This window comes from Eleginops maclovinus, chromosome 9 (genome assembly GCF_036324505.1).
Source record: "Eleginops maclovinus isolate JMC-PN-2008 ecotype Puerto Natales chromosome 9, JC_Emac_rtc_rv5, whole genome shotgun sequence".
Taxonomy (NCBI): domain Eukaryota; kingdom Metazoa; phylum Chordata; class Actinopteri; order Perciformes; family Eleginopidae; genus Eleginops; species Eleginops maclovinus.
Genome location: NC_086357.1, coordinates 8,730,395 through 8,758,092, shown reverse-complemented (window position 1 = coordinate 8,758,092; position 27,698 = coordinate 8,730,395). Strand labels below are relative to the sequence as shown.

Below are 27,698 nucleotides of genomic sequence, written 5' to 3'. Positions count from 1 at the left end.
GCCAGTCTTTTATTTGGGGTGGCACTTGATTGTCAAAAACTACTATTTTAAAACTCACGCACTGCATCACTCAGAGCAGCAGTTTTTCTAACAGCTCATCTAGCCATAAACAATGGATTGAACCTTCTTATGGACACTAATGATGTCTTACTGTTACTGATAATCCCATGTTATTGGAATGGGTGCTTAGATAATGTGCGAGTGCGATGTGTCATGATTATGTGAGGGGGTTCAGGACTTTAACATGAGAAGGGGAAGCTTTTAGTGCAAATGACAGAAAGACACGATATGAATTGTCATTTTAGGCGATCATTTATTAAAGTAAACTGTAGCCTTTTAAGTGCAATATTCATTTTATTTGCGATAATAAACATATGTATATATAAAGAGTAAAAAATAAACGTCACACACACACATGTCCCATAAAACATAAAGAAAAACAAATATCAACAATGTGTAAAATGTACATTGAATTGTGTGTGTGTGTGTGTGTGTGTGTGTGTGTGTGTGTGTGTGTGTGTGTGTGTGTGTGTGTGTGTGTGTGTGTGTGTGTGTGTGTGTGAGAACATGTACATTGAACTGTTTCACTACAAACAGTGTGTGTGTGTGTGTGTGTGTGTGTGTGTGTGTGTGTGTGTGTGTGTGTGTGTGTGTGTGTGTGTGTGTGTGTGTGTGTGAGTGAGTGAGTGAGTGAGTGAGTGAGTGAGTGAGTGAGTGAGTGAGTGAGTGTAGGTAGATCCATGTAAATAATTTGACAATTGTCTTTTTTGTAATTCTTGAGAACATATCTGAGAGTGTCTGTCTGGGAAGCTGACCAGATAAGTCTAAATAGAACAGACATGTACTAACATTGCAATACCCATGTCACATAATACACTTTAGGAAAAACAAAAGAATGTTGGGGCTGTTAATGATGCAGAATTGGCAGGTATAACAGACAGATGCTGGTTACTTAGCTGTTAGTTTACAGCAGCTGTATTCTTCGGTTGTGATGATTTCTAGCAAATCGATCAACAAACTCATCTAAATTTAAAGACGCTGCCCTCCTGTGTTCTATGCTCAACACCCCTAGATCACTCAGCCTATCCTCTCCCATTGTAGTTCTCAGGTGTGTTTTGACAAGCTTCAAGCAGGAAAAACTGCGTTCACAAGCAGCTGTGCTGACAGGTATTGCCAATGCAATTTTACAAAGCCTGGAGAAAACATCAAAGACATCCTGGTATGGTTCAATAAAAGCTGCCAGCTCTACAATTGTAGGTGGTCTCTGCATCCCTTGCTTTATCTTACGATCTAAAACTCTTTTAATTTGGTAGAGCTCATGCTCAAGGTCCACAAGGTCACACCCATACAATTTGGCAAATGCAAAAAGGCTATCTTTGTCACAGAAGCTTCTGCTACTTGGATTTAAAGCTTGTATTCCACGCATTATGTCACAATTCTGATTGGAGAATCTGTTCCTGAGCTCAATGAGCATCCGGTCCAATACCAGATTAAAGATTCCTGTCCTGTAATAATCTTTGCCATCGCCTGTTTCTTGTCTGCCCACAGTAGACAGAACATGGTATCCCTGTAGCTTTGAACTTAGTGTTCTCTTACGTTTTGGAGCAGTGTCTACAGAGACATCACATTGCTTTGCAAGCTCCAAAACAGTGTCCCACAAATCACCAAACACCTGCTGCTCACTCCTGTAAGATTCAAAAGTACTAATAAGTGCCTCCACAAGATCCACTGCTTTGGCCAAATCAAGAGAGGAAGACTGGAGCATGTCTGACAGTAATTTTGCATCTCCCAGAAGTTTCTTAAATATGGCAAGAAACACAATGAACTGGAAATCAATCTGAGGCAAAAGGCCTCTGGCACCTACTGACCTCTCGCCACTGTTCTCATCACCCAGTTCCTCAAGAACTTTCACAACTGCTGGCAACCTATCCCACAAATTACGGCAAGCATAATATCTGGAGGCCCACCGTGTGTCACTCAACATTTGCAACTCTCTGGGTGCACCTGCATACATCTCCTGTTGCACCTGTAACCATTTGGGATGCACTGCCGATCCAGACATGTAGACGTACAGCTGTTTTAATAAGGAAAAGAAGCAATCAGCCTCTGGGATCCCTCTCACAGTGTCCACCAGCACCAGATTAAGGCAATGCGCATTACAGTGAACGTAGAAAGCCAGCTTCGCTACTTCCTTAATTCGGGCCTGCACACCACTGTGCTTGCCACTCATGACTGCAGCCCCGTCATAAGACTGCCCAACAAGGTTAGTCTTATATTCTAGACCATATTTGGACAAGAGGTGAATTATTTTTATTGTCAAGCTCTCCGCATCTAGCTTCTCTGCTACCTCGAATTCCAGAAAACTTTCAAGGATTTCACCATTGTAATAGTATCTCAAAACAAAAGACATTTGTTCCATTTTTTTTTTGTCTTTAGTCTCATCCACAAGTATGCTAAAAGCACCACTTTCCTTGACTTCTTTGATTATTGATGTGCGCACCATCTCTGCTAAGCATGACAAAATCTCATTTTGTATGTCAGGACTTGTATATTTAGCATTCCTGGGACCATCCATCTTTTTCAAAATCTTGTCGTCATGGTTTGCTATGATATTCAACATACCCAAAAAGTTCCCTTTCCTGCTTGAGGCCTCAGATTCACGATGCCCTCACAGAGCAATGTTCTCGGTTGCACAATGAAGAACCACTTCAGCAAGAGTTTTGATGTACCCCCTGTTCTCTTCAACAGTTTTGTTGTACTCTTTATTTAATTGCCCCATTAGAGATCCCTGATTTTTTTCTGCAATTTGGTATTCTTTCCATGCTAGCATGGCATTCTTGTGATGCTCAGATCTACTATGTGCAGCATACCCTCCGTCTGTATAGGTAGCTTTCTTCCAGTTTTTGAAACCGGAACCTGAATTAAACGTAGACTCATGGCCAGGTAAGCTGAAATGCCTGCAGGCAAAGCAAAAGGTGGAGTCTTCACATATTGAGTACTCCAACCAGGGGTGAACTTCATACCACTCACCCTTGAAGCTCCTGCTTCTGTCTCCCTGGAGTGTCTTGGGGAAATTAACTTTAGGTTGAGCTGGAGCTTCACCCCTGGACTTGGAAATGTCTGTAAAACACCAAAGAATCCCATTAATATCAGCTTTTAACATAAATGCTATCCACTTCCAATTACATGTTGTTCTTTAGTTGTTTTTTAAGACTAAACATGCAATCATTAACATTTTACAGATTTAATAAATACATGTTTATTATATGGCCAGCCTTTAAATTATTGTTGTTTGCCATAACCCGACCGAACATGTCCCATTATTCAGCTACTGATAACCACTCACCTGGAGGGCAGACTTTGTAATTAAATTCTCTTCTCCTAGTATCAGTCTCCTCCTCCTGCTCTGTCTCTGTCAACTTGTCTGCTGAATATTCACTGCCACTTGCTTCCCTTTCTGTACTTGTCATGCTTTCGCAACTAGCTCCTTCTGTTTCCCTTTCTCTGTCTGCAACATTCTCTGTCGTGCTAGCTTGCTGGTCTCTGGTGCTGGCAAAAAAAGCGCTGATTTTTCTGTCTCCCCCTGAGGCACTTATCCTTTTCATTGTGTCCTTTTTAAAGAAAAGTTTTACACAACATTAACTTTAGATTGCTTTTATTCCATTTCAAGTGTAAACTAGCGACAGTGCGTTATCTATGACTTAGTGACACCTGGGAATGGACTTAAGCTAACTAGCTAGCGATAGCTCGCTAGCCATAGATCATTTTACAAGTTTGCAAAAATAACAACAGCAGCCTTACTCAACTCACTCTGCCACAAATCCTTAATGTCGAGACATCATTACACATTTAATTGAGTGTGAAGATAACTAAATGATCTTATCATTTCAATGATCCTTTCAAGTATCACCAACTTACTCACCTGTTAGTTACAGTGGTATATCCAGCGCGTTCGTCTCCAGTGCTAGTCTCTCCACTGAAGCGCTGTCAGAATGCAGGCAAGTTGGAGGGGGCGTGGCCCAACATGTTGCGAATATGGGGCTTGTAGCAGAAGTGACGAATGACAATATAAAACGACTTGATAAAAAAAAAATACTAATGCATTTATTTCAGCTTTATACCATTTCTGTTCATGAGGGTTTGTTGTATTTTTTTTTTTTTTTTCGTGCCGTGAGGTTGGGGGGGCCGGCAGGGTGGCCATACTCTGACCAATGGTGGCCGTGGCCCCCCCTGGCCACCACGTGGCCACGCCCCTGTACATCTCCAAGAGGTGATTTCAAGTAAATATGTGTTCTTTCTGCTATTTCTCCTTAAAAAGTATAATTGAATTGGGAAACCCTACGGATGGGAACAATGCACTTATTTGACACAAAGCAAGGACTACATGCATGTCACTCAGTCACTACCAGATTTAGTTTGAGAAAAGCTAAGGTTGCTAACGGTAATAACCTTAGGAAGTAAACATTTATTCAATTTAACCAATTTGACCCAATCAGAAATTTAAAAATATATACCACAGGGAGTTTGGACAAGCATTATACAGCTTTAGTGGCATCTTTTACTTTACATTCATCAACTTGTAATAATCTTTGTATTTTTGAACACAAATCTTTTTTTATCTTAATTTTTTGTTATTGTATTATTTTTGTATTTTACCTTCTATGTTTGTTTCTTGACTTGGCAGTACTTTATTCTTAAATTTCTCTTGCTCCAAAACATCAAAGCAAATGTCTTGCATGAGAAAACAATCTGGGTGATAAACTATATTCTTTTATATAAAAAGTGTTGTGTGAAAACACACATTGAATAAGAACAGACATGACTCCATATGAGCAAAATACAATTGTTAGCTTTTATTTTGAGATATTGGGAAACTGTTATAAAACCAAAGTACCAAAGACAAAAACACCAAGGGCTGACAACTGCCAAAAAAATACTTAAGCCAATACATTTAACCAAACCTTGCATCCCTGCCTCCACAAAATAGGTATTTCAAAAATAAATGTATACAGAACGTTATCATATTACTGATGCAAAGCTTAAAAAGAAATTTTCACATATGTGTATAAAGAATATGACAATCATTTCTAAGCCTATTTTAGGGGCCCTGTCAATTTTATAATTTTTTAAATATCCAAATACCTTCAGAGGCCGAATAATACTACACATGTATCAATTATACTGTCAATTTCTACAAAAAAATATCTTGATAGTATTAATTTGAACAATAAATTGAACAGAAGCACAAAGGCATAGCAACAACAGAGCTAAATCTAAAAAAAAAGGGCAAAGAACGAAAAGAACATTTCAAGGAAAGTAGTTTTGAATTTTTCTCCTCATAGACAACACACACTAACTTTTTTAAACAATCAGTGTAGTTTTAACAAACTGACTCATTTGCAGTTTATAGCACTTGATCTTTAATAAGTAGATCTCGGGGAAAGTGTATTGAAGATTGTACGAGTCTGGTTAGAAGTTGATGAGGTGGTTGATGAGGAGAGGGGGGAGCCTAGGTCCACACTACTCCGACGGGAACCTCGTTGTGAGCCACTCCTGGAGCCAGAAGTGGATCCTGGGGCAGAGGAGGCATTGTAGGGACTGCTAATTCCTCTGGAAGACTCAGATGATGCCTGGAGCATTTTCATCCCATTGCCTTCCTCCACCAGACAATTATCCAGAGCCTCCTTGTAAGAGATCTTAAGTTTGGTCTTTGGGCAGGTCATGTTCTTTGTGTGGTTTCTGATGTCTTGGAGATTCTGAGCTGCTCTTACATCCAGCCAACCCATTTTGATGGCGTCTTCCATGGTTCTTCGGCAGCCCATTTCTGGGTCATAAACCCCCCCAGTGGCAACCTGGTATTCCAAGAACCTATGCCCAGCCTCATATGGCAGCCACATCTCCTTCACGGCCTGAGCAGCCGACATCTTCTTCTTTGTCTTTACATCCTCAAAGCCAAAGTAGGCTTTTTGGGCAGGCTTGAGCTTATGGGCCATGTCGTCATTTATTATGCCCTGCCGGGTAGCCTCTTGGATGCTAAGCCTACGGCCATTTGTGGGATCAATTATTCCTCCAGTGCAGGCCTGAGCTTCCAGCAGCCTCTGGCCAGTGATGGAATCCACCAGACCACGATTTAGAGCCTCTGTGATGGATATCTTCTCTAATGTATCAGTGTGAAATATGGCACCCACAGGTTCCTGTTCACCCACAGATTCAGCAACAGAGGCTAAGGTGACAGAAACACTAGATATTCCCCTTAGAGAGTCAGGTGAGTCACGAGCTGCACTGCTGGTTGAAGCGCTTCGCTCTGAAAATGTTGTGGTTCTTGTTGTGGTCATCTTGGCGAAAGTAGGTGATAAGGGCCTTGACGGGACTGATGGTGAAGAAGATGATTTCCCTGACAGTGACGCTGAGGATGTTTTTAAGGTTGAAGATGATGTAGTCGCACATGTATATTTGCCTGCTGATTTTTTGAAGTTGATGAGGATCTTGATGATGATCTATGTTTGGTTTTGTTGCTGATGATGTCTGCAAATTGTGTAAGCGTGATTTTACGCGATCTGTAATCGTCTATATCGGACTGATCAATCATTCGCTTTTCAATCAGCTCAGTTATATTATAATTTCTTTCAGACTTCTTGTCAATGATAACAAACTTCTCAGAACCATCTGGAGCAGTGGTAGTTATCTCTTCCCACTCACACTCCTGCTCAGACAGCTCCAGGAAGGTGTCACGTTCAATATAACCTTTGTCATATGCTTCACGTATTGTCATCTCTTTATTTGTCTCTGGATCCACAATAATCACTCTCCTCTTTCGTGTGGTGTTACTCAGAGTTGACTCCATCAGTTCCTTGTTCAATAAGGGCAAAACGATGAGGCCTGTCTTCCTATCTGTGATACAGCGTTTCTTAAGCTCCAGATAGGGTATGTTTTCTTCTGTGTTGGGATCAAAGTAGCCCTTTGTGTAACCACTCTGATCAGTCAGGGTCTTGTTCATTTGTTCATTAAAGTAACCTCTCTTGCAGGCTACTTTAACATCAATACGATGGCTGTGTTCAGGATCAATGATTCCACCGCTGGCAATCTGGGCGTCTAGTAGATTGATCCCATGATCTTTCTCCACTAGACTTCTCTCTATGGCCTGAAAGAGGGAGATGATTTTGTCTGTACCCGGCAGTTTGTAACCAGTCACAGCCCTCTCTGCTGATAGCAGGTTGTCTTTAAACTCTGGCCCAAACAGTTTTTTATTGTAGGCATCAGTTACAGTAAGATATTGATTGTTGACAGGATCAACTATAAACCCGGAGGCAGCCTGGGCCTCAAGCAGTTCCAAGGCGGTCCCAGGTTGCAACAGTCCTGCTTTCATGGCCTGATAGACCGACATCACCTTATCACTGGCCTCATCATAAATTCCTGCTATGCATGTGGAACCTCTCAGGTAGGAGCGCAGGCGGTCTTCAATGTCCTTGCACGTCAATCTGCCCTCCCCCAGTTTGTCCACATCCGACTGATCTAATAGGTTTGCATCCACTAGATCTATGACGGACACCTCACCTCTGAGCCCCGGGACAGTTTTTGGCTTCTTAGGCTCAGGGAGGAGCAAGAGACCTGTGCTTGGATCAGCTTTGCATTTTTTCTTCAGAGATACATATGTAGTTGCTTGTTGGGTGTCTGGGTCCAGATAACACTTAGGAGACTTATTTAGGGCCTGATAGAGGTCCGCATCTATGAGATCTCTATCCATAGCAATATCTTTGGGAAAGAATACACTGAGAGCAGGGTCCAAAATACCCCCAACAGACTCTTGAGCCTGTAGTATACGTAGAGCTGTGTCCTTGTCAATTAATCCCTTCTTCATGGCCTGGCCTGCTGACAGGAGCTTGCCACTGTTTGGGTCTCTGTAACCTATAGCAGCAGCTTCAGCTGCAAACAACCTTGATGCAGCCTCCTTATCCACTAGTCCTCTAGCACATGCTTCTTTAACTGTCAGTTTTTGATTAGTTTGGGGATCAATTATTTTTCCAGTGGCTGCCTGAGCATCCAGAAGCATGTCAGCGCTGTTGGATGACATCATTTTCTGTTTCTTGGCTTCTGTAAAAGACATTTTTCTTAAAGGTCCAGCTGCAACACCAGCAATTGACCCTGTCCCCTTCAGAAACACCCTTTTATCCACAGACACCTCTTGGACATTTTTCTCCCCCTTTATTAGTTGATTAAATGTTGATTTGTCCAGGATTCCACAATCAAGCAACTGTTGGGCTGTGACAGACTTACGAACACCATCAAAGAGAAGTTTGGAGGGGTCACATTTGTCAGAAACTGGCAAAAGTTGTAGGCTTTCTTGAGGCTCTATCTTGCATTTTTCCTTCAAAGATCCATAGCTGGTATTTTGTTCAGTGTCTGGATCACGGTAACATTCCGGACTCTGGTTTAAAGCTTGACGGAGGTTTTCATCTAAGAGGTTGCGCTTGATAGCTGTATCTTTAGGGAGGAACACACTGAGATTGGGATCTATAATACCTCCCGCAGACTCCTGGGCCTGCAGCAGGCGAAGCCCAATTTTCTTGTCAATGAGACCCTTCTTCATAGCCTCAAACACTGAGAGAAGCTTGTCTGAACTAGGATCCTTAAAGCCAACAGCAGCAGCCTCTGCTACCAATAATTTGTCTCGATCTCTAATGTCAACCACCCCTCTGGCACATGCCTCTTCTACTGTCAGCTTCTGATTTGTTTTCGGGTCAATTATGTAGCCTGTGGCAGCCTGGGCTTCTAACAGCAAATCTGCACTATCTGGTTTCAGGAGCATTTGTTTCTTGGCATCTAAGAAAGACATTTTTCCATCACTTTCAGCTACCACCCCAGCAATGGGTCCAGTACCCTTTAGATAGACCATCTTTTCAATAGACACTTCAAGGACAGTTTTCTCCCCTCTCACAAGCTTATTAAATGTTGGTTTGTCAAGGACTCCACAATCATACAACTGCAGTGCTGAGACTGGCTTGCGGATTCCATCAAACATCAGTTTCGAAGGGTCTTTCCTCTCAGTTATTGGCAGAAGTATCAGGCCTGTGTGGGACTCGGTTTTGCTTCTCTTCTTTAAAGACTCATAGCTGGCCTCGCACTCGGTGTCTGGGTCAATGTAACATGCAGGACTCTGGTTTAGAGCCCGATAGAGGTCCTCATCCAGAAGGTTACGCTTGATAGCTGTATCTTTGGGAAGGAACACACTGAGATTAGGATCTAAAATGCCTCCGGCAGACTCTTGGGCCTGTAGGAGACGAAGCCCAGTCTTCCTATCAATGAGACCCTTCTTCATTGCCTCAAACACTGACAGAGGCTTTGCTGTGCTAGGATCCCGGTAGCCTAAAGCAGCAGCTTCTGCTTTCAAGAGTCTATCTCGGTCCCTTATGTCCACCACTCTTTTGGCACATGCTTCCTCTACTGTCAACTTTTGATTGGTTGAAGGGTCAATGATGTGACCTGTGGCAGCCTGTGCATCCAAGAGCAAATCTGCACTCTCTGAGGGCATGAGCATTTGTTTCTTAGCCTCTGATAAAGACATTTTCCCCATCGGTCCAGCTGCTACCCCAGCAATTGATCCTGTCCCCTTTAAAAACACCTTCTTATCCACAGAGACCTCTGGGACAGTTTTCTCTCCCTTTATTAGTTGGTCGAATGTTGGTTTGTCCAGGACGCCACAATCAAGCAACTGCTGTGCTGTAACTGTCTTACAGACACCATCAAAAGTCAGTTTGGAAGGGTCTTGCTTCTCAGTAATTGGCAAAAGTAGCATACCTGTGTGAGGCTCTATTGTGCATCTTTTTTTCAATGCTTCATAGCTGTCTTCAAGCCCAGTTTCTGGGTCAAGGTAACACTTAGGACTCTGGTTTAGAGCTTTGCGGAGGTTTTCATCCAAAAGTCTGTGCTTGATAGCTGTGTCTTTAGGGAGGAACACACTGAAATTAGGATCTAAAATACCGCCCACAGACTCCTGGGCCTGCAGCAGACGTAGTCCAGCCTTCCTGTCAATAACATCCTTCTTCATGGCTTCAAACACTGAGAGAGGCTTCGCTGTACTATAGTGCTTGTATCCCACAGCAGCAGCTTCAGCTGCCAATAATCTGTCTCTATCCCTAATGTCTACCAACCCTCTGGCACATGCCTCCTCTACAGTTAGTTTCTGATTAGTTTTAGGGTCAATGATGTGGCCTGTGGCAGCTTGGGCTTCTAGTAGCAAATCTGCACTATCTTCACTAATAAGCTTCTGTTTTTTGGCTTCTGAGAAAGATATTTTGCCTCTAGTCCCAGCTACAACCCCAGCAATAGGCCCAGTCCCTTTCAGTGGAACCTTTTTGGCATCAGACAACTCCCGGACAGTTTTCTTTCCCTTTTCTAGATCTTTAAACGTTTGCTTGTCCAGGACATCACAATCCAGCAGCTGCTTGGCTGTGACAGCTTTCCGAACACCATCAAAGGATAGTTTAGAATGATCTAACTTCTCTGGGACAGGAAGCAGAAGAAGGCCTGTGTGTAGTTCTACCTTGCATCTCTTCTTCATTGACATATAGGTTACACCATCCTCACTTTCTGGGTCCAAGTACAGATCAGGCTCCTGATTCAGAGCACGTCTTATGTCATCATTAATTAGGTTACGCTCAATGGCTTTGTCTTTTGGAAGAAACACACTCAGTACGGGATCTAGGATGCCCCCCACAGACTCCTGGGCTTGTAGCAGACGCAATGTTGTGTTCTTGTCAATCAGTCCTTTCTTCATGGCTTGAAATACAGAAAGGGGTTTGCTTGTGCCAGGACCACGATATCCTACAGCTGCACCCTCTGCTGCTAGCAACCTCTCTCTTTCCTCTTCGTCAACCACACCTTGAGCACATGCCTCTTCAACTGTGAACTTTTGATTAGTTCTGGGGTCAATTATGTGGCCTGTTGCGGCCTGTGCATCCAGTAGCAGGTAAACGCAATCTGGTGGCAGCAGATTCTCTTTCTTGGCTTCGGTTAATGTCATTTTGTATAGGGGTCCAATATTAGACCCTGAACCTTTCGGACCTTCAACTACTACCCCAGCTATTGGACCTGTCCCTTTGAGAATAACCTTTTTGTCTTCAGACACCCCAGGGACAGTCTTTTGCCCCTTTACAAGCTGGCTAAATGTTGGTTTGTCCAAGACTGCACAGTCAAGCAACTGGTCTGCTGTGACTGGCTTACGGACTCCCTCAAAAACCAAAGTGGAGGGATCCAAGGTCGCCGTCTCTCTAGCTTTTGCCAGCTGAGTTTCCATGTTTTTTCTGACAATGACCACCTCCCGCAGTTCCTTCTGCATGTCTGACAGCCTACTTTTATACGTCTCATCAAGCTCCCTGAGTTCCCGCATCAGCCTATCGATCTCACTTTTCAAACTGTTCTTTTCACTCTCCATACGATCCTTTTCTGTGTCATATTGCCTTATCATGTCCTGCTTACTTTCATACTGGTCCTTCCAGTAATTTAAATCCTTCTTCACCCTCTCGTTATCCTCTTGTAGACGACGAAGCTCAGAGTCTTTGGACGATTTAATGAGCCTGAGTTCCTCTTCTAGTATTCGGCAGCGATCTCTATCCTTTTCTGATGATTGTAGTTTCCTCAAAAGACTATCTCTCTCTATCTCTATCTCACTGAACTGGGACTCGATGGTATGCATCGTGGTTTTTGTCTGTAGAAAGTAGAAAAAACAGAAAGATTGATAAATACATTGATACATTCACTACATATCCAAAAACATTATTTTATGCATTTTACATCACAGTATACAATCACACAACCAATGACACTTGAATAGGAGAGGTTCAAATCTATATAAAAAAGAAATCAGAAATAATCATGCTTCTATCAAAATTAACTACACACAATTTGTTCTGATGCTTGTTAACCTTAATATTAAAGTTAAATACTATAAAGGTGGACAGCACACATACTTGTTCTATTCATGGAGCATGATACTGAAAGGAGGTCTTACATTTGAGCTCAAAGCCTGAAATGCGCACCAAATGTTTTGGTTCTGTTCTGGTGTAGTTTGTGTCCTTCCTCTATGTTCAATATAAATGGGACAATGTATACTAAACCAAAACTTCCACAGTGTTTAATTTAAAAAAGCAATTGAAGTGAATAAACCAATTTTAAAGATTATGAAAATAGTAAAAATACAAAAATATTAAGTATGTATGCGTTCCTCCAAAATATTATTTGCTTTTTTTTATTACCAAAATATTATGCAAACTTATTCCCTTCTGAAAAAGGTGAAAACGGCACACTGTCTTACAAGAATGGGAAGTCTTACATTACAGTAGTATTTTTTTTTCTCAAATAAAAGAAGATTTTTTCTTTTCAAATTTCATAAGTTATTGATTTTCATTGTAAAATCATCCTTCCCAACCTTGAAGACAAACGGCATTGTATAGAACAACTTTAGATACAAAAAAGAGAGAGCAACTATTTTGATTAACTTGTAAATTTGTAAAACAGCACATGTATTATGGCAATTGATGGTTCCAATCTTGATTTCATGATCCAACAAGAAGAGGTGCCTCTAATACTGTAATACATTGTGGATAATATGAAGAGCAGTGCTGTTTTAACAAGTTTGCAAAAAGTGTCTTAAAGTATATCAAGATGCTAAACAACAATCAAACTATATTAGACCAGAGGACCGGAGGTAATGATGTTATTGTTGTTGCTGATCATCCTGGGCAAAAGAAGAAAAATGCAACAAAGCATGCAGTCTGCACATCTATGCACAGTGTGGGCAGGGAGACAGTTGGTTGGGGAGGGTTGGCAGGCAGAAAGGTGCAATTTATGCTTGCATGAAAGTGACTGACATGCAAATTTATGCAAACACATACAAACATATGTGTTCAAATCAGAGTTTCCAAGTGGGAGGCTTCTACAGAGGAACTAGAGGTGTTCCAGCATGCAAGCGAACATTTGACTTAAGCCACTACTAGCTACTTGATTGATCCAAATTGGGACTCTGATTTGGAAAGCGGAGAGCGGCCCATGACTAAGTGCCAAACTTCCATGTACCTCGGTGGCCTGCTTTCGTATTTTCTCAGTCTCCAGCTTGAGTTTCTCCCTCTCTGAGGAAAGCTCTGAAACCAGGTTGTGGTAATCTACATTGCTGCGCTCACTGGCCTGCAGCTGCAGCTCCAGTGCACTAATCTGGGAGGAGAGCTCATCAGCACTTCCCTGTTGGCTTCTCAGAAGTTCATCTTTGTCATGGCGTGTTGCCCTTAGTTCCTCCTCTAGCTTCAGCCTCTCTTTGGTCTGGGTTTCTGTCGTCACCTTTAGCCTTTGAATCTCAACAGAGTTCTCATTCAGTGCCTTACTCTTCTCTTCTATGGTTTTGTAAAGGCTCTCATTTCTGAGGTTTGCCTCTTTGCCTCTGGCCTGCTCCTGGAGGAGTTGTTGCTGCAGAGTCTTCAGCTCGGTGCTCATATGTGTCATGCGCTCTGCAGATGCTTTGTTTTGTCTCAAGCTTCTCTCTAGTTCCTCCTGCAACCTAAGACGCTCTTCTTCACCCCTCTTTTCTGACGTACTGGCATGTTCTTGGCTCTGGTGTAGAGTGGTAATGGTGCTGACGTATTCTGTCATGGCACTGGTGGTGTTCTCCAGCTCTCTTTCCACTTGCCTTCTTTTGGACACCTCCTCTTGGTTAGCCTTCCTCAGATTCTCCACTTGGCTCTCCAGCCCATCTCTAACATCCTGAATGTCTTTCATTCGTCCCTGTAACCTGCTTAAATTGTGTTCTACTCTGATTCGCTCCCTGCTCTCCTTTTCCAGATCGGAACGGATCTTCTGAAGCTCCTCCTCGCACACCCCCAGCTGGGTAGCAGTCACTGAAGAACTGGTTAGCTTCACCTGCAGCTGGGCCAAAGTCTGCTCAAGCACACCCTGCCCTTCCTCTATAGTTTTCCTCCTGCGGGTCTCCTCCTCCAGACTGTGAGTAATGTAGGCCAACTCGTCATTCTTCTCCTGCAGTCTCTCCATGACCTCTGCCAGCTCCTCTGTATACCGGCTGATTTCCTCATCTCTCTGCCTCATCAGCAGCTCCAACTCACTTTCCAGTTCCCTCCGCCTGCACCCTTCCTCTGTGATGACAGCGCGCTGGCTGTGAGCTTCTTCTTCTGCCCTTCTCCGTTGTTCCTCAGCCTGACTCATAGACATCCTGAGCTTGCTGAGCTGCTCCTCCAGATTCCTCCTCTCTGCCTCCACCCTCTCGTACTGCAGCTGGAGATCTGCTGTATCCTCCTCCCTCTTGGCTGACAGCCTCTGGATGTCAGTGCGGCTGACATGGATCTGGGATTCATAGCTGAGCTTTAAGTTATTGATCTCCGTACTGCATTGGCTCCTTACCTTTGACATCTCCCTCTGAAGCTCTTTGATCCTCGCTGCCTCCTCAGCCAGCTCCCGCCGCAGCTTTTCGATTTCGTGCTCCTTAGTTGACACATTCTTCTCCAACTCCACCTTGGACCAGCTGATCGTCTCGAGCTCCTTCTGCCTCTTCCTCAGCACCAACTCGTACTCCTCCTGCTGTGTAGTGTAACGTTCCTCTGCCAGCTTCTTCTTCCTCTTTTCTTCATCAAGCATATATTGGATGCGAGTCACCTGATCGTTGAGGTCTGCCAGCTGGCTCTGATAGCCGCCTAGGCTGTCCTTGGTGGCATTGCACTGCTGCGTAGTTTTCTGCTTCACCTCCTCCAAGGACAGCAGCTGGTCCTTCGAGCAGGACAACTCCAGCTGGTAACGTGCAACGGCGTCTTCCAGAGATTTATTCTTGGCATGGTAGTCTTGCATGTTCTCTCTCAGCTGGCGAAGTTCTTCTTCCAACAGGTCAATCCTGGTGTTACGAATCTGAAAGCAAGATGAAGCAAAGGTGAATGCAGCGGTAGTTTACAGAACTTAAGACTGGCCCATCATCAGCTAGATGTGGTTTCATGACACAGTTGGCTATTTAAACATTCACAAAAGCAAGGTTACATTTAGCTTAAGGTCAAAATCTTCCAATATCCTGCTCCTTTTAGCGTGGTTCAGATCGCCACATTCTTAGGAGGAAAAATATCGGTGTCTTTAGCTTCTAGAAGCTACAATTTCTACAACAGCTTGACTTGTTCCATCTTAAATGTAAAAATATAATAATACTATAGTGTGCTTTAGGGCTGAGAATAACTGCTGAATTGGGGACAGATTTTTGTGTTCTCTGATAATTAATGCATCTTTAATATTACATTTCCAACACCTTAGTGTTCCCTTGGTGTAACTCAACTTAAACAAACAAACAAACAAACAAACAAACAACCAAACAAACACAGAAAGCAAACATTTTCAGTAAGCCACAATATTTGAAGTTTTTACAAAGAACTATAAATACAACAGTACCTTGAGCTCCTCCATATTTTTCTGCAGCACTCCCAAGAATTTGGAGTAGTCACCGGAATGAGCGAGCAACTCCATATAACGGGTTTGCAGTTGTGTAGCCTGGAAGAGACAAGGCAAACTCATGGATTAATTTCGAAAAAACACAGGTTAAATTCACAGCTCCTGAGATATGTCACTGATCCCTTTTTTAACATTCAATAATAAAAAAGGAAACCATTTTCAGATGAGTCACGATACAATAAATGTTGTTTCAGTTTTTAATGATAGACAACTTTTCCAGTTTTATTACTTCAACATTGAGATCCATCGTTGGCGACTTCAGCATTGTTCTTCTGACGGGGATGTTGAGCAATGTCTCTAAACCAGAGGTGTAAGTGGCCAGGTCTGTCTCATACTCCTGTAAAACAAACATAGTCATGAAATTAAGGATATGAAGAACACTCCAACACAGGGTTTTTTTGTCAGTTGCTTTCAAATTAAGTGATCTGGTGAAATGTAAGACTGCACAAACAATGTACATTTTTTAAATACATCTTTTTTTAAAGGTTAACTTGGGTGCACAGATGTCAAATTTCTCTGCCTATGCTGATGCAGATTTTTGCTGTTTGTATTTTAGTTTTCATCTAAACACATTTTTTGCCTGGGAAGACCAATAATTTTGAAATAAAGAAATAAAAAAATATATATTCTTCTGCCCTTTATAACATTATCTTTGATATTTAACAAAATCTCTCTGCTGAACTTTAGTCTCATCAGCAAAGGATATTTTAAGTTATAAAAGTCAGTGGTTTCATAGTTTTTGATGGTAATAAATACATATTTATTAGTATTTTAATTAAATGATTTAGTTTATGCATTTATAAAAGGCATGGAGAATAAAGCTGAACTTTGACTTTTGTCTTTTCATGTAAACACATGGAGCATATGATAGATTTTTGGATGATGAAAACACTGCTGCCATTACGGTTAAATATGATCGATGTATTTTTACATGGTGAGTCTTTGCGTGTTTGCCTCGGAGTCTTCCCAGCATGTCTGACTAATGCGTTTGGTACATCGCTAATATAATTTCATAACAAATACATCAAGGTCTCCTCACCTTGATTGAGTTCACACAGGCCACGTTGTCCTTCAGCACCCTCTCTACTGTCTCCCTCTTCGCTTTGATTTCTGAGTTCAGAGCCTTTCGGGACACAACAAAATAAAGATGTCAGATGAATCAAAACACATGGACATAGACCCCTATCATAGTTTGTAAGTTAATCAATAGAAACAAAGGGCTGAGCGGGACACCTTCTGTTGGGTAATATGCTCTGTCAGTGCAGGGATGCTTTCTATCTTGGTGGCCTGCAGGTTGTCTTGTTTCTTCCGTGTGGTATCAATCCAGTCAAGAATGGAGGTGCTGGTTTGCTTGTAGTGCTGCAGCTGAGGATGATACACCTGCAAATCCTGGACTCTGTGCAAGAAGGAAAAAAAATGTAAATATAGAAACACATCTTATGCATGTTTTTCAGTATAAAATGAAGTTTATTATGAATTAATGTGAGATACAGAGACAAAAGAGGAATAAGTTCCCGTTTACACAAAACTCTAATCCGTTGCAAGCCACTGTTGGATGATCATCCTGTGACAAGGGCTTAATTTAGAAATTGCAGATTTTCTCAATTAATTTATTAACTGCTGAATGTTTAAAAAGGTCAGGAAGTAATGATAAATGCCCATCAAGAGCTCCAAGAGCCCTCCAGAGGAATCTGGAGGAGCAGCTCAGGTCCAGCCAGCAGGTGATGGCGTTGGTATAAAATAGATATGAAAAGAGAGAGGAAGACATACCTGGTGTCAATCTGAGCTAGGATTCGTTTCCAGCGGTCTGACAGCAGGCCCACCTGCTCACCGTATTTGGACAGCATCATGTCACACCGGTAGAAGGGCCCGCCCACCTGGCCGTTCCAGTGGTTGGCCTGGGCTAACTCCGCCTCCATGGAGGCCAACACTGACTTCTTCTGATCCAGCTCTGCTTTGATTTTCTACACATCATCAGCACAGAAAAAAAGTTCTGTTAAATGTCATCATGATATTTAATGTGCAGTGGTATACTGTCTTAGCTCGCCAGGTATGAAACTGGGTGGTGCAAATTGCAGCTATTGTTGGAAATTCAGAATCAGAATCAGAAACAAGTTCATTGCCAAGTAGGTTAACACATAGAAGGAAAGTGCCTTAGTGTTATGGGGTTAAATTGTAAGGTGTTCCAACAAATACCTTAAGGGTCAACATGTAATCCTCCACCTCACTGGGCGACAGAGAAGTGGTCTCTTTTTCTGTTAGCCTTGCTTCATGAACTTTCACTATATCTTCAGCTTGTGCCACACTCTCTAGCATGTCCCTCAGAGCCTGCAGCCTATGGACAGGAAGAAATACATTGGAAATTATATATTTTGTTGATGTTGTGTGAGATTAATGAGGAGCTTCTTTTACATATTTATTGGTTAAGTAACATATGCAACATTTAAAAAAGCCTCATTAATATACTAAGTAACATGAGAACATCTTAGTCTGGAATCTTTACCACTGCAAGTAAACTGATGAGCTGCTCTCCAGACCGCCCAGTCTCTGGTTGATAATTTCAATCTCACTGCGTAGGAACTGGGCTTTGTCCGGGTCATTCATGCCCTCCAGCTCCTTCAAGATGAGCTCCCTCAGACGTAAGTACTCCTCGTTCATGGAGTGGATATCACGCTGCACAGTCTGCAGGGAAACATCCACACGATTACAATTATTGCAATGAGTGCGTATTTGGAACAACAGTAGGTTACTGTAAAGTTTTAATTCTCTAAACTGTTTTTTTGTATTATTGAGTTTGTGTGTCTACCTCTAACTGAGAGATCTTGAGGCCACAGTCGTGTATCCCGTCGTCTCCGAGGCAGATGTGAACATGCTGACTCAGCGTGCCCTCTGCACCCTCCAGTCTGAGTCTGAGCGCGTGCAGCTCAGATAAACTGCGGGAGGACGAGAAGGAGGAAGAAGAGGACCCTTTCCCCCCCTTCTTCACCACCTCTGCCTTGGTGGCTTTAATGTCTTCCTTCTTAGTAAACCCTTTATTTATCACTTTGACATCGGTTTTCTTCACTTTCTTAATCTCTTCTTTTCTTCTTATTTCTTCAAGTCTCCTGGCCTCCGCCTCTGCTGCAGCCTGTTCTTCTTGCAGCTGCTGCTGCTGCTGCTGCTGCTGCTGTATTAAGATCAGGTACTGTGTGTTTTGCTGTTCCGCTGCTCGTTCTGCTTCTATTTGCCCAGCTGTGAGAAGACACAGATGTTTTTTTTATAATTCGTTGTCGAAAACATAATTCGCTGGTTATTGTGATTAGGGGACTTCAAATTAATAGAGGAGTCCCGAACAGATGGGGCATTTTGAAAATATTTGAATTTTTCTTGAAATAAGTTGTCTTTCATAACCACTGCTTTCATCTGTGTTTAATAATTAATATTTTCATTATAAAAACAAAATGACACAGTTAACTATTAATCAAAACAGAACAGAACAGTTTTCATGCAAAGGAGAGCAAGGTGTATATTTTGAGTAATACTGACTGTAAGCAGGCAGCTGCACCACCAGCTGGTCGTAGTAGGTCTGGGCTCCAGTGAACTGGTTCTCGATGCCCCTCTTGTCCTCATCAGAAAACATCTCAGAGCCATAGCTGCTCACTTTGAACTCCTCATAGCGAGTCTCCAGGCTCTTGATGAGTTGCCGGTATTCCTCAGGACGCATGCGGGACAGCTGAACACACACAAACACAAAATATGTTTGACTTACGTAAAACAACATCAGAAACCAAAATGCAGGGAAATGCACTTCATTTAAAACTTAGTAATGATAATTATAGTTTATGTATGTTTGGAAACTTTCCATTCTGTTGATTCATCACTTACCATGGTCATGGTGAGGGAGTTGATTTTTTGGATATCCATGAGGCAGTACTGCCAGGCGATGAGACTCTTTACGTTGATGTAAAGCTGATTCCAGATTGACAAGATGGCCTCATAGTACTGCTCATTCCTATGGATAACACAAGACATTAACCTATACCTCACAGCAACATTTCTTGCACCTATTTCTCAGCCAAAGAAATGTTTGTAGCCTCTTACTTGTTGGCCATACTGATGCTGAGTGGGTTGGGAGGGGGTACAATCAGGCACACAGAGGGCACCGACATATCCAGGCCTCCCGGGCCTTTTACGTCCCACTTACTGCGCTGACTGTTGTTCTTTAGGATCGCCTCATCTCCCTTACAGATCACCTTCTGTGGAGTCCCAAAAAATACAATTCTTCAATAAAGACACGTCTTAGAAAGCTTTTCTGGGAATACAAGATAGAGCATAATAACAGAAGCTGTAATTGATCTGCATTTGTATATGTCTTCTATTTATAACAGCTTATGTATAATTTTAACTGCGAAAGCACTTTGTAACTTTGTTTTAAAAAGGGCCTTATTATGCTAATTTTTCCGTTTCAAATGTGTATTTTGTGCTTCTTCTGTGACATGTGTACATGCTTGAATGTTCAAAAAGGTCTCTGCACCGATTGGTTAGCTAGCCAGCTCTGTTGTAATTTTTGATTGGTCAACCACGTGATAGGGGTGGGACATCCCTATCACCAACAATGAGTTGGAGTGCTAGCCATTAGAAACGCAAGTGTTACGTATTAATGTATTTCCAAGTAAACAAAGTAGTCCAATCACGTTGTGTCAGGCAGGGGGGTGGGGGGTGGGGGTATGTGGGAGGAAATGGTGATGGGAACTTTGGAATTTTAGCTTTGCAGACCATTTACACACACGACAACCTAGATAATACACTACAAAAAGCATAATAGGGCCCCATTAAAACGTGTTATCTACATAAAAAGTAACTTACTTACTCGTAGATTAGACTTTTGAGGAATATTATTTATAACCAACAGTGTATCGTACTTAAAAAACTGACCTGGTCTTGTTTGAAGTCACACAGGGCTTTGACGATGACTTGCTGGCTGCTCTTCTCATCCGTGTTTCTGGGTTTCAGCCTCACAATGCTCCTGGACTTGTTGACCAGATGTTGAACCTGCCTCTTGTTAGCCATAATGATGTCTTTCTCGCTCTGAAAGAAAATAAAACAAAAACAAGATCAACAACAATAACAATGCAGATTAATCATAATAATTACAAACAGAAGCTGTTCTGTGGTTGGTTCAAACAGAAAAACATAATACTACAAATATAATTCAACACACGATGAAAAAGGGCGGGGAAAATGCATTAAATGAGGCAGGCTGTTTTCTGCAGCAGGACTTAACAGCTTACTCCAAAATAAAGATCACATTTTCAAGATGAGTTTTCTCTACAGAATAAGTGAAATAAAAAAAAAATAACAAGTTGTTTACCTCCAGCCCATTGAGGGTCTCCAGTAGGTCCTCCAGAGAAGTGTTCTTGTCACAGATGAACTTCTTACGGACCGTCTCGTGTTCACTCTGCAGGTTGCTGTACGTCTCATTGGCCTCTTTAAAGAACTAAGACGTATGAAAGGGATAATTAGTATCAATGGACCAAAATGTATCTTTTTTAGTGGATTTTTAAGTTAAGAAAGTGGTATGCAGTAAGGCTTGATTATGCACAATTACTTTTTTTAGCTTTGCAGAAAGATATAGGAAATTATCAGGGGACAAAACAATAACATAAAAAAATATCAACAGCTAACATCGAACCAGTGACTCAACAAGTGGACCCCGTGCCGGTTAAAAATGTAATCACAAGCTTAACACCGTTTCTGAGACTCCTTTTATCTCCATTTTGATCACCACCACCAACTCCTTAGGGAAATACAGTATCAGTCCCTTAAAATATTAAATGTTCACTATGTTTACCAGCTAGGCTTTAAAATTCAGTTTCGTGTTTGCTAGTTGCTTAACATGACACAATTATCAAATGCAAATTTTAAAGCTTATTTCTGTTGCTATTAAGTTGTGTCCTGCTACCTGGTTGTAAGCGGCATTTTCCTTCAGATGTATATCAATGCACTTGGTGATTTGAAGGAGCCAACTCCACTGAGTCTGCAGAGTGTCACTGTAAGCCTGGAAAACACAAACAAAATCAAGAAAAAAGAGAAATATTAGAAAAAGCTCTTGCACACATAAATACATGTAAACACTGTGTTGGTCAAATGATGACGGGGGTGGTCCACACCTCGATCTTGTCTGAAGCCGGATGCTTATTCTTCAGGAGTGAATCCACTTTTCCCTTGAGTTTATTCAAGTCCTTCTCTTTCTCCTCCAGTGCACTCATCAGTTTCTGTTATGTAAGAAGAGTTTCAGTAATCACAGGGGAGACAGAAAACACCGGAATGCAGCTGGACCACTCTGTGGCTCTGCTCTAAGTGGATGACTGACTGCAGCTGCCCAAAAACGAATGTATCACAGATGATTGCTCCCGCATGAAATGCAAATTAAATATGGAACCCAACATACCTAAATATGGAATTCTGTACCATCAATGCAATAAAAACAATCCAATTCTCTCCTGGTACTAGCTGAACTTTTAATCTTTTAATCGTTTTACTAACCGAGTAGCTCTCCTGCTTCTTCGGGATGTAGTTGTCGATGTTCTTGTCTCCCCAGTCAAACATCAGCTCCTCCTCCTCCCGTTCGTTCACCCACATGATCTCACTGGAAATATCCTTTAGGATCATCTTGAGCTCTTGCAACTGCTCTCCTCGACCATTGGACATTTGCTAGCAAGGGAAAAAAGAGCATGTTTAAATATAACAATTTACCTGAAAACACACAACACAAGTAGGAGTATCAACTAGTGTATTGTTGTTTTTTTTCACCTGCAGACTGTCCCATTCCTGATCCAGAGCATGAAGGTTTCCCTTGTCTCCTTTCTTCATCTGATGGAAAAGAACCAAACTCGTTGAGTAGGCAGTGATTTAACAATAACCCACTAATATTATCCCTTGGGAAAACACTGGGGGAATTTGAAAATGGTTTTCAAATGTTTACCTATTCCTTGCAAGAATAGCAATTATTAAGCAAGTTCAAATAAATTGTTTAAAAGACAATAACTTAATTAACTCACAGTGGAAGATACTAGTAAATAAAATGTATGGAATGGAAAAATTAACCATGACAATAAGAAACCAAGTGCATATGTTTGATACAAGATTAGAAACACAGTTATAGAACACAAAACTGTATTAATGACCAGGTGGTGAGATGTGACAATTAATGTTTGTATGAGTATTAATGTTGAATCCATTATGTGTAAGCTATATCCTATAAGATATTGTTAATACATTTTTCTATAATTTCTTTTTGTGACTTGTGGATTATGATGTAGTTATTTTAAGTGTTTCGGGGTTAATTTAGTTTTGTATGCCTTGTAACACAATATTTCCCTCAATGCAATAAAATAAAATAAATGAATATTTAGTTTAGGGTTAGGGTTATATGATATATTTCATACTGTATAGGAAAGTTTCCACAATACATAAAACATAGAAAATCCTGAAAACTCCACATTGAAGATTGACGTTATCTTCATATTTGCAGCTTCGATTTTGAAAATGATTTCTTCAATCTGAGTCCCTCCAGTTGTATCATACATAATTTAAGTAGCTTTACTAAATTAACATCCCTTTTAGTGTTTTCTCTGATGCATCAAAAACAAGTTAAAGGTTATTTAATTCATTTTCAACATGTTGAACATGTAAATGAACATTTATTCATGATTCATGTTATTTCATCTAATTTATCATAGAAAAAAGATACATATCCTATGACTGGGACTTCTGTTTGAAACGATAATACGTTTTGAATTGTTCAGGCAAACTGAACCCACCAGGTCGTCTCTGGCTCGGTCCACCTCTGTAGACCTCTGATTGGAGTTGTGGAAGCTCTGGTGGCTGAGGACCTGCTGCTCGATGGCTGCAGGATTGTCTCCCCAGGGAGCTGTTTCAATCAAACGCTGAAACACAAAAATGTTGTTACATCAGCACACACTGTTTTTCAGACGTGAGAGGGAGTTCCACTCATTGCCTGATATGCACACTCAATGTCACCAGCAGGTGGCGACATGATTTCTTTTTTTGAATTTTATGAGCCTTCTTACCAAACAAAAAACCCTCAGGAATCTACCAGAAGAACATGGTCATAGAACTGAAGACAAAACCAAAAAATCTTTAAAAAAAAAAAAATCTAATTTGTCAGCTTAAGTGTTCTTGTTTACATTCCAGAAAATTACTTGTGTGTCTGATAGCAAAGGAATGCATTCTAGCCAAAATGTATCTTTTAAGTATTAATGAGCATGAAAAGGCTTGAAAAGCATCTTTGACAGTTGACTGACATAGCTTTAAATAAAGTGAACAAACCTAAATCTAAGAAATAAATGCGTAATGGTGCAAATAAAATAAAAATAAATAATCTTATCTAAAATAAACTATGCATATAAAAATACTATAGCACAATTATACTGTATTCTGTGTGGCCAATCAAATGCACAAATGGTCTTTAACCGCTTAGAGATATCCCCCCCTTAGCCTATCACGTGTGTATTGTGAAGCACTAGCCAATAGATGCAAGTGTGTGTGTGTGTGTGTGTGTGTGTGTGTGTGTGTGTGTGTGTGTGTGTGTGTGTGTGTGTGTGTGTGTGTGTGTGTGTGTGTGTGTGTGTGTGTGTGTGTGTGTGTGTGTGTGTGTGTCTGCGGGCAAACCTTGTGCTGTGCAATCCATCCCATAGCATCTTGGTAGCTCCTTCCAGGCTCCTCCCAGCCTCCCGAGCTCCCTCTGTTGCTCCTCTTCCTGTGCATGCTGCCCGACATGGCCATCTGGACTGACTTCAGCTGATCTTTACATATCTCCAATCTACGGGTTAGGAAGAGATATCAGGGATGTAAGATTTCTAAAAAGGTTTATAAGAGGAGGATGAACGAAAGGGAGAAGCATTCCTTACGTCCTCACTACGTTGTCATTGGGTTGTCCAAGTTGTCTCAGGTCCATGGCGCAGTTCCTCATATGCGCTATAGACTCTTTAGCCAGCATCATCAAACGCTCTACATCAGCCGGGGCACCGCCCTGCAAGGCATAACAAAAGCATTTAGGGAGGTGTACAAAAACCACCATGCAGAAGCCGAGAAATATTTATACAGAAGTGTTTCAGTCTACATTAATAATGTGAACATTTGGGGTTTTTGTGTTTGTAAAAGGAGTAATAACTAACAATGTTACCCACTGAAACATTATTGAATACATCTGCCATGTTTTTGTTCATGTTCTTGAAACTTTGTGATGTGCAAAAACAGTTATGATGTCTGTTGGATTATTTTGATATGACAGAGCCATAAATCACACACCTGGTTAATGCAATAAACAATTGGTTTATCATTAACTTTGCAGAAAAACTAACTATAAAAAACAGAAGCCAAAAGCCTATCATTATCAGCCTGGATCCTTTTACATGTTCTGACACATTAAAGGCTCATCGAGTTTTTTTCGACAACATTCCTGTCAATCTTTCCACATCTATCAAATCTAACAGAATGAGCTCTGACTCAGAAGGGATTGTATTTCACTTCTGAAGGAAAACAGCCACAGTAACATAATAAAAACCAGCCATGACTCACAGTCTGAAGGGCGTATTCCGCTTTCTTCAGGTACTCCTGGCACTGGTTCTGCAGCAGCATGGCCCTATGGTGGATGTTGCTGAAGCCACAGCAGGGGGCAGGAGAGTTAAACTTGTCACCATCATCTCAGAGGAAATATATGTAATAAATGTACATCCACCAACAGTTTGGATCAGCGCTCACCAACTTTTGTATAATGTAACGTAAGGAGAAGTGAGCATTTTCAACAATCTGCGATTTTCAAAGATACATTTTGATTATTTTTTTCCCCACTAAGACCACACAGTTTTGATGCCATGTCCTTTGCATCACATGTGGCTATGTCTGAGTATGTGTTAGTAGTTTGTATGACGAAAACATTGAAAACTGGTATTATTTAATTGTGAACACTACATATTTATTAGAAATGTGCACTTGTGAGCTGTTATGAGCTGGTAATGAATAGCTTTATGATAAAAACTGTATTATTATCATCATCACATGCAGAGGTTATATTAATAATAAAAAGACTTAAGATAAGATAAAATAAGATAAGATAAGATAAGACATACTTTATCAATCCCAAACTGTGATTTTTTTTGTTGCATCAGCAAGGCATTGCACAAAATTTCAAATTAAAAGAGTAGAAATAAATAGTTCTAAAATATAAACACCTCAAAATAGAAATAGAAATAAACCAGCATTACAGAGTAAAGAAATATAAAGTTGACCCTGAAGATAAAAAATCTATAAACTGTCTGACAAATAAACACTATTGAATGGCCAATTTTCAGTTAACACAATACAAAGCAGGATATTAATTGGTCTTTATTTAGTGCAAGGAATGGAATATTAAATTAAATATAATTTGCACACTTCCAAAAAGATAAAAGCAGTTCAATGCAAAAACTGCAATAAAAAAAAGACAAGACTGAGGACAATGATGTACCTGCCAAAATTCAACTGATATATGCCGCCCAGTCAGTTTCATGAAATAGATTTCTGAAGAATTGTGTGGATATTAATTTGAAAAACACCACCACCAGTTGTTTTTATCATAAGGCCTACACACAACCTGCTAATAAATATCAGAAACTCCATGATATTAATTCTTAACAAATAACTAACCGAGAAACTATTCATTGTGTCAACATCTTGGGACTGTGTCAGCCAGATGCCCTTTCTGCACTTTCTCAAAGTACCACTGTGCCATATTTCCCCTGTGGGTGATAGTGTGGAAGGTCTGAAACTGACACACATGTTTCTGGAACAAGTGTAGCTATTGCAGCAGAGGGAACGTAGCTGCTCAAAAAGAGCCATAAATTAAACTCAGTAATTTGCTGCAGGGAAGGAAGATTCTCTGCATTTCTTTTAAATCAGCAGCTTTAAATCATGATTGAGACATTGCAGTGCAGCTGGGTTTTATTATCTTGGTGTGTTATCAATGCAATAAAGAGTCCGCTGAAATGGGTCACTCCTTCAACAAACAAACTGAGGGCACACCTTCTTTGGATTTATATTGATGACTTTGTAAAATATGAATTCACCAATAACTGTTCCAAAATGCATTGAAACCGTAGTTATCTGAAAGATCAGATTTGTAAAATATACAGAATGATGACCCTTTAATCATGATCCCTGCACCTATTATCATGCATTTGTTGGGAAAATGTGTTTATCCTGCGAATGGCAGGACTTGGAAAGGAATGTATACTGGGACAAAAGAGCCTGTCATCATCAATATTTAATGCCAACCAGCTTGCAGGCTTACATGCCTCCTCCCTGCAGAGAGGGCCACATAATGATCCCCTGCTGAACAGAAACTGGCAACAGGTGACTGTGAGGAAAGTGCAAATAAAAAATAAAATAAACAAGAAAATAAAGCCATACCTCGATCCGCCTCCCATTCCGCCTGCCATGCCGCTTGCCATGCCGCTTGCCATGCCGCTTGCCATGCCGCCTCCCATGCCGCTTGCCATTCCGCCTCCCATGCCGCTTGCCATTCCGCCTCCGCCTCCCATGCCGCCTGACATGCCGCCTCCTGCAGAGCTCATCATGGTTCCTGAATGTCCGCCTTTTATTACCATACCACTGGACATTGTGCCTCCCGACATCATTGCTCCACTAGGTATACCGCCTCCAGAGGACTTTGAAAAGGTGTAGGTGTTGTATCCTTCCAGGTAGGGATCGTATCCATTACCGCCTCCGTGCACGACCTCGCTGCGTGCGTAATTGCCAGTCAAGTCACCTCTGGAGCCAAAACTCTGGCCCTGGTACAGGCGATTCTGGGACCCGTAATGACTCATTCTAGCAGTGATATGCTCACCCTAACCCTACTGGGGGAAAGTCATCAGGAAGTTATTCTCTCTGTGCTCTAGCCCCAGTCCCTTGGTCTCTCCGGTTCAGACTGCAGTCAGGCGTCAGGGAAGGATCGTTTTTGGATGCTGGTGACCACACCTCTCTGTCCCTCCCCAACCAGCTGAGCCAAAAAACGTTTCTCCTCAGTGCCACTCCCCTCCAAACGCAGCTGGAGGCAGAGTGTGTTTGTGTTCTTGCATTTGGTTCTTTGTGGGGACCATTTTTACATTTTGGAACACCTTATTACATGTAATTGCTTTCTCTCTTTTTAAGCCACAGCTGTAACCGTCTAAGAT

General features: G+C 41.4%; 1 protein-coding gene across 1 annotated transcript; it reads right to left on the bottom strand.

Annotated features, from left to right (window-relative positions):
* Positions 1 to 4,829: 4,829 nt before the first annotated feature.
* On the bottom strand, positions 4,830 to 27,445 carry LOC134869466 (desmoplakin-A-like). Its single transcript, XM_063891111.1, is given in 25 exon segments — positions 4,830 to 6,466; positions 6,469 to 11,704; positions 13,072 to 14,898; positions 15,424 to 15,522; positions 15,713 to 15,820; positions 16,523 to 16,606; positions 16,717 to 16,879; positions 17,254 to 17,447; positions 17,680 to 17,818; positions 17,987 to 18,165; positions 18,290 to 18,714; positions 19,009 to 19,195; positions 19,348 to 19,474; positions 19,564 to 19,718; positions 20,398 to 20,550; positions 20,834 to 20,959; positions 21,425 to 21,520; positions 21,633 to 21,737; positions 22,009 to 22,176; positions 22,276 to 22,335; positions 23,286 to 23,411; positions 24,157 to 24,307; positions 24,396 to 24,517; positions 25,066 to 25,144; positions 26,935 to 27,445. Coding segments are annotated over 25 exon segments (11,571 nt in total). The 5' UTR covers positions 27,351 to 27,445; the 3' UTR covers positions 4,830 to 5,420.
* Between the last annotated feature and the right edge of the window lie 253 nt (positions 27,446 to 27,698).